The sequence below is a fragment of the Barbatula barbatula genome, assembly GCF_947034865.1.
Source record: "Barbatula barbatula genome assembly, chromosome: 20".
Taxonomy (NCBI): Eukaryota; Metazoa; Chordata; class Actinopteri; order Cypriniformes; family Nemacheilidae; genus Barbatula; species Barbatula barbatula.
In genome coordinates, this window is record NC_136783.1 from 20,680,111 (window position 1) to 20,687,735 (window position 7,625).

The window sequence follows — 7,625 nt, forward strand, 5'->3', positions numbered from 1 at the left end:
TCATCATCACATCTGAACAACATCTGCATCACAATCTGACTCCAGGTAACATCATCATCATCATCACATCTGAACAACATCTGCATCACAATCTGACTCCGGGTAACATCATCATCATCATCACATCTGAACAACATCTGCATCACAATCTGACTCCAGGTAACATCATCATCATCATCACATCTAAACAACATCTGCATCACAATCTGACTCCGGGTAACATCATCACATCTGAACAACATCTGCATCACAATCTGACTCCAGGTAACATCATCACATCTGAACAACATCTGCATCACAATCTGACTCCAGGTAACATCATCATCATCATCACATCTGAACAACATCTGCATCACAATCTGACTCCAGGTAACATCATCATCATCATCACATCTGAACAACATCTGCATCACAATCTGACTCCGGGTAACATCATCACATCTGAACAACATCTGAGCAACAATCTGACTCCAGGTAACATCATCACATCTGAACAACATCTGCATCACAATCTGACTCCAGGTAACATCATCACATCTGAACAACATCTGAGCAACAATCTGACTCCAGGTAACATCATCACATCTGAACAACATCTGCATCACAATCTGACTCCAGGTAACATCATCATCATCACATCTGTCTGTCTGTGTTTTAATCTCTAGTGTTTGTCTCTGATAGTTTGTGAATGAAATGCATGTGAAACACGTGATTATAAGTGTTTATAAATGACATGACTGGTGATAATAGTAATCTGATGAAATGTGCAGATGATATGATATTGGTGGGATGTGTGAAGAATGTTCAATGACTAGAAATTATTTTAATTTTCTCTTTTTTATTGTTTGGACAAAGGAAAACTCCCTGAAAACTTGAACATTTGATCAAAACAGGAGACAGAGCAGGTGAGATCTTTTCAATATTTTGCGTTCATTCTCAATTCATCTTTGATAAATATTCAGATGGGACTCATCAACGCTTTTGTTTAATTGCTGAAATTGAGGAGGTCTGATGTTTACGCAAAGAAAGAAGCTTTGATGAAAAACACCATACAGAAAAAAGACTTTTATCCCAACTGCAGTTACTATCTTACAAAGATTTAATGGGGAATCTTTTTTACAGTTTTTGTATATTATATTGTTGTGTTGTTGAACCTCATCCCAAATCTGTAATCAACTACATGATATTGGGCCTCATTCATGAAGCATTCGTAAATATAAGAGTAAACTCTGAGTAATTTGCGAGTAAAACAGACCTTCCTGAACACTTGACCCCAGATTCACAAATACTTCGTAAACGTCAGATGTCGTAGTAAAATGTGTGTATGTTAATGAATTCCAATCATTCGTAAACATTCGTAAAATCACTCGACTGTTGTGTATGATGGTGGTCAATGTAGTGTTTGTCCACTACTCTTCTCCACTGTGATTGGACGCTTTTGTAAAAAAGGACAGTGAAGAGTAGCTCTGTGTTTTACCCAAAGTTAAAAAGTAAACAATGATAAAGAACAGGGCAAAAGAACGGGTGAAATATTATTATGATACATAGTGCATCAGAATTCAGTGTCATCAGTTTGTCTAAAAGACAGAACGTTACATGTGGTTTTACACACAATTTACACGTGATATCCCGGATAGCACAATCCATCTGGCTTATGTCTATTTGACGTCTGCATTTACATCTGCAAGACATCTGCAATACATAGTTTGCTCGTCTGCAATACGTCTGCTAAAGTTCTGGAGATCTGGAAACATCTGCTGCATGAAAACTTCTGCTAAACATGTTAGAAAGAGCTCTTGTTCAACCATTCTACATCATAAACATCTTACAGACATCTTCTGGAGGTCTATATGACGGCAGACAGCATCTCCAAGAAGCTTTGCAGACGAGCAAACTATGTACTGTAGATGTCTTGCAGATGTAAATGTAGACGTCAAATCGACATAAGCCAGATGTATGTGTTCTATCATTTTTTTTCATGAATACGAAAATTTACGTCAAAACGACTTTACAAGCGATTTAAACAAAAAATCCTGTTTCATGAATAAGGTCCATTGATTCATGTGCAACTGATGTTTCTTCACAGAGTCAAACTCACAACAGGTTTGTTATTATTTCAGTGTCGACTCCCAACAGTTTTACAGCATGACAGACTACAACATCACCAACAACCAATCAGAACGGTCATATGGTTCACCTTTGTCAAAGAAACCATATTGGTTAAATAGAGATAAAGAGTTAAAATTACATTATCGTTTTCTGGAAAAACAGCCATTCGCTCATTCAGTGTTTATCGGGATTCTTTCAGTGGTTGAGATTCCGATCATGCTCTTAACTCTGTGTGCGTTGTGTTTTCTCATCAAGTCTCATCGAGCTGCTTCAGTTTTTGTGATTCATTTGATTCTTTCAGATCTCATACAGTTGATTTGTCTCATATTAATGACATGGAAACCAGCGTATATGTTGTGGGCTGCACATAAATATTCTCTGATTGTGGGTGTGTATTTTATGACATGTATCGCGGTTGAAAGATATCTTTTGGTTGCTCATCCTATCTGGCACAAAACTCACCAGACACTGAAATCCTCCTGTTTGATTTCTCTCATCATCTGGTTTGTGCCTCTGATCTTTTCAAAAATATACCCACCTCGTCTGTATTTTCCTCTTTTGAAAGTATCTATAGCTTATTTTCTCCCCTATCCAGTGATCATTCTGTGTTTTGTTGGTACATGGAGGGGTCTTTCTCACTCAATATCACTGACGTCTCAGAAACGCAGAATGATTTTAGGCACTTTGTTCCTCGTGCTGTTGAGTTACACGTTTATCATCCTCCCGTACCCAGTGTTTAATCTTTATTATCATTTCACTGATCGTTGGTCTTTTTCATTTGTAAAATTCTCAAGATTTTTTGAATGTCTGATGTATCTGAATCCTCTTGCTGACTGTTTATTGTATTTGTTCATGAGGACTGATGCTGCTGATTTATTGTCGTCTCTTCACTGCTGTCGTAGATCAGACACACATCAGATCGCAGTACATTACACAACCAGAACAACACAACCGTCATCATAATGTACAGTAGACTCACAGCTGTGTGACTCTCATACACTTGTGTGTATCTTCATGTCTATTTGTGTATGCTTGACTGACTTTTGTGTATTTATCTGTAGTAGTAAGTGTAGATGCATGATTAAAATGCTGTATTCAGCATCTCTATAAGAACACATCATGAGATTAGTAGTTTGATGGGTTCAACTGTGAACACACAGTTATTTAACACAGATACACTGAAGGATTTCTACATGACTGTCTTTAATCTAAACACATGTACAATAAAACACAATAGTCTTCATGTCATGTCGTGTATGTGTTGTTAGCCACTGATGTGATCCTGTCAGGAGCTCCAGGACTTTGTCAGTGTTTGGACTTTAACAGCTTTGTGATGACGTAACTGAATGTCTCATTGGCGGCTATCAGATGAGTTCTGATGTGTTGTGCCGGTGACTGTAACTATCAAAGATCTTGATATATCAGAGAGATGGACACACAGTCTGAGGTCATTTGCAGAGGCTCTTTTCATTAGTTCTTTCTCTCAGAAACATTTGAAAAGGACTTTTTCACATTTCCTAGGTTTTGACTTCTGCATCGTTCAACGCAGGGTAAACAATCTTTTCCCTTTACAGAAGTCTAACAAGAGTGAATGGATTAAATGGCTTTGAAAAAATGATGTAAGCGAGTTGAATACCTTATTACCACCTGTTTATAGTTAAGATCTTCATTTAAAAATACCCCTCTAGTGCTGCTGTTTTTGTCTTAATTTAAGTCAAGTCAAGTCAGCTTTATTTATATAGTGCTTTTGACAATTTTCATTGTTACAAAGCAGCTGTACGAGAAAACATATTGACTATAAGCAAAACATAGAAGGTTATGGAAGTCAAAACACAGGGCAAATATCAGACAGACTTTTAATTCCTATGCGCAGTGTTCATTAAATTAAACTATTAAATTCTAGCGGCCCCTCCGGCCAGGCAAACAGTGCAGAACAGTATGTAAACGGTGGCGAGGAACCCAAAACTCCATTGGAGGAGAAAAAAACCTCAGAGGGAAATCAGGCCTGACCAGGAGATTCCAGATCCTCTCTGACAAAAACTGCAGCCTCTGCACAAGCTCGACAGTGCTTAGACACAAAAAAAACTAAATAAAAGAAGCCTTAAACCTAATTTAAGGTTTGTACTGTTTACGGGACAGCAACCTGAGGCAGGTACTTGCTGATTTGCTGATTTGAACTATTGAACTACATATAATAAATCCAGTGATTGGTTTGGATGTTCTCGGTCTAATTTTATTCTTTATGTCTCTCTGGTTGTGTCCTGCATTATATTGAAAAAATAAGTTACAGTAAAAAAGTTACCAGTCTTAAAGAAACAAACAGATGATTAACTTCTAAGACTAGTCTAAGCAGTTTATGCAACCAGCCCCAGACTTCTGTACAATACACAAACAGAACAACACAACCATCATCATGATTTAAATGTAAAGGCAGCACGTTGTGCTGGAACAACATCACCCAAACCTTCCCGTTCTTCTGTTGTCTGTTCTCGCTAGTGCTCCTGATATCATCAAAAATGTTTAATAATGTAAAATATATTATATCAGACGTTTTCCTCGCCGGTGCATTGGTTCACTGCCATGCATTAGCCTATGTATGCGTGTTTTATTAGGTCGACTCTGTGTTACTGTGATAGGGAAGTGAATAATTGTTTAAGTTTACAGTATATTAAAATAAACCGAAGATTATGATTATTCAGGAACATTAGCATCTTATTGAAAGTGACCCATTAAAAGATTGGAGAAGGACAACACAGCTGTTAATGGTAAGCATTTCAGAATAAGCTCTCATTTATTGACATTAGTTAGAGCGCAATATAATGTGTATTCTTATCCGTGGTTGATTTGAAAGTTCTACATTTATTACATTTTCCCAAATTTAAGTTTTAACATTTTATATTTAGTATTAATGAACAAAGAATCTTATTTTATTAACAATAAAAACGAACCTTACCTTAACAGGTCATCTTATTTACTAACACATTTTAATAAGTTACACTCTATGTTAACAGTGTACCAATATTTTAAAGACATTTGTGACGCGACAACGCCTGAATAACACGCAAGCTAGAGCGTATAAACTCAAAACACTTTATATTAGCGGCCTGAGTGCATAAAACAGATAAATGCACAGATATACATTTTTATATTTAATATATATTAAACTCGCAAAAAAAAGATAATACAGAAAAACGAAAGTAGCTTTAAATTACTCGAACACATTCTATTACAATAACTGTATGGGAAGTTGCTTTACCCTGCCGTGACGTAGTTTCAGAAATCTGTGAAAAAGGCCTATTGATGCACTGAAAAATGTGGCCATAAGTTTCTGTATAGGTACTCAAGATTAATAGAGATTGTGTTTCCTCATCTTTAAAGTGTCTAAATGACTCTATTCACAGTGTGCTTTCTGATATTTGGCCACCTTAAGCAAAACTCCAATAGCCCAAATGTATTCAATGACAGCTTTTTTTGTAATTAACAATCTTAATTGATTTGATATAAATGTCTGTTTTCTTGATTTGACTCTGCTTTCTAAAAAAAGTTCATTTTTAGGCCCCAGCGAGAATTGAACTCGCGACCCCTGGTTTACAAGACCAGTGCTCTAACCACTGAGCTATGGAGCCTAACCCAACAGACACCTGATAAATTAGTCAAATAAAGGACACAAGTCACACCTACATGATTGACAGATGGTGTCATAGCTGGTTCAGTGGTGTGACACAGTGAGGAGGAATGTACCAGCTTCACAAACATAGATATTTAAACAACCTGATGGGACAGTGGTTTTATTATGAAAATACATCAAAATGTGTTGATTCGAGAGTTTTATAATTGAATAAATGAATACTATCTTTCACTTTTTCATTTCACTTTTCCATGAAACCACTGTGCACTTCAACATCACACAACACTTATAATCTAAAGATCATTTTAGTGTAAAAATAACCTTATTCTACCACAATATATGAATAGTGATATATGTCAACATCCTTAATATAACAGTATTAAGCAGGCTCTGAAAATATCCCTCTGCCATCAGACACACACTGATCTGACAGCAGGCGTTTAGGGATCGTGTTGTTTCCTGGCACAGCAAAAACAACAAAGGAGCAGATCATGGTCTGAAAAACAAAACACAAAACATCAGAAATGCCTTCAACCTGCACTTATTCATTATTTATCAGAAAATTCAGTAAAAAATGGTAAAAATGTCAAAGAAATATTTCAAATACACTTACAGGACAGGACAAGGTTATTTTAGTTTTACTCAATTTAAAACTTTGAAAGCGTTTCTATTTATTAAAATCAAATCAAAAATTGGCCCTATTTTGGGGGGGAAGTAAACTAAACTAAACATGTAGATGTTGCCTCAGAAATAAACTGAAATAAGTTTAAAGCGTTATAATAATAATAGTAAACTAATTATTTTAGTTATTTTAGTTTTTATTAACAAAAATAAAAATGCAGTAACCTTGTATAGCAACATAAAAAATTAACAAATACATAATAAAATGAGAAATGCATATAATAAAGTTGCTAAATATGTAACAACAAATGTTAAACTATTAATAAAAACTAAATTAAATCACAACTATAATAACTCTGGACACATATTTTCTACATTCATATAAACATTTTATATTGGAAAAAAGAAATTAGGGGCGTACCTTGCATTCTTACATTCAAATAGATTTTAGATTTTAACTAAATGAAATTACAGCAACTCTTGAATATATTTAGCTTGAGCCGACTATAAATATAATAGATGTTGAATTGTACACGTCATGTCTCACCTGAGCATCAGACCGCAGAGGACAATCCTGCAGATTCACATCCGCCTGATTCCTGCAGACCGTCTGAGCCGTTTCCACCTCTAGTGTGTACTTCACTCGTGCCGGAGGGAAGATCTGACGTTAACACACACACATTGTTAGATGGTGAATATATCAGAGATGTCTTACATCACACTGTCTACACTTCACTTACCTGAGCTGAATCTGAGATGATCTTCACCACTTTAAAGGCATACGGGTAGTTATTCATGCGGTTATGAAAGTCGATGGCAAAGTTGGCCACACTGACAACATTTGGGTTCTGTGTGGATCTGTCTCCCATCACAAAACAAGCAGCTGCGAGGAGGCTCAGAATGCAGAGCATCTTGGCAGGACGAAGGTCTGTGAGAATGAAAGCAAAGTCATGATGTGACCTTTAAGTGTCAAGAATGTGATAATGGAAACGTGCTCACCTGCAGAAACCTGAAGAAACATTTCAGACACACGTCTGGTCCTGTGGATGGATGTGATTCTGATGCACCATCAGGTTTCAAACGGCGTCAGTGTTGAGTTTCCAATGATCTTATTTCAGCATTTTGCTGATGGAGGTCATTCATACACTCGCTGATTCATGTTTAACACGTGTCTGCATTCACAAACACAAACCTGAGACTCTACGGCTGAACCTCCGTCATGTGTTTGTTTACAATCCTGATCACATGACCAGACTACTGTAGGCTT

The 7,625-nt window shown here is 36.4% G+C and overlaps 1 protein-coding gene across 1 annotated transcript; it reads right to left on the reverse strand.

Moving 5' to 3' along the window:
- Positions 1-4,870: 4,870 nt before the first annotated feature.
- LOC306909572 (cystatin-2) lies at positions 4,871-7,619 on the reverse strand. The gene is made up of 4 exons (XM_079483424.1): positions 7,358-7,619; positions 7,099-7,286; positions 6,906-7,019; positions 4,871-6,233 (listed from the first exon to the last, which is right to left on the reverse strand). The coding sequence occupies exons 1-4, from the start codon at positions 7,377-7,379 to the stop codon at positions 6,117-6,119; spliced, it is 441 nt and encodes a 146-aa protein (XP_079339550.1). The 5' UTR covers positions 7,380-7,619; the 3' UTR covers positions 4,871-6,116.
- Positions 7,620-7,625: the final 6 nt, after the last annotated feature.

Coding starts and splice junctions, on each gene's coding strand:
- LOC306909572 (XM_079483424.1), bottom strand. CDS start 7,379: ATGTTTCTTCAGGTTTCTGCAG. Junction 7,020..7,098: donor TCATCTCAGATTCAGCTCAG/GTAAGTGAAGTG, acceptor TGTTAACGTCAG/ATCTTCCCTCCGGCACGAGT. Junction 6,234..6,905: donor CTCTGCGGTCTGATGCTCAG/GTGAGACATGAC, acceptor TTTGTTTTTCAG/ACCATGATCTGCTCCTTTGT.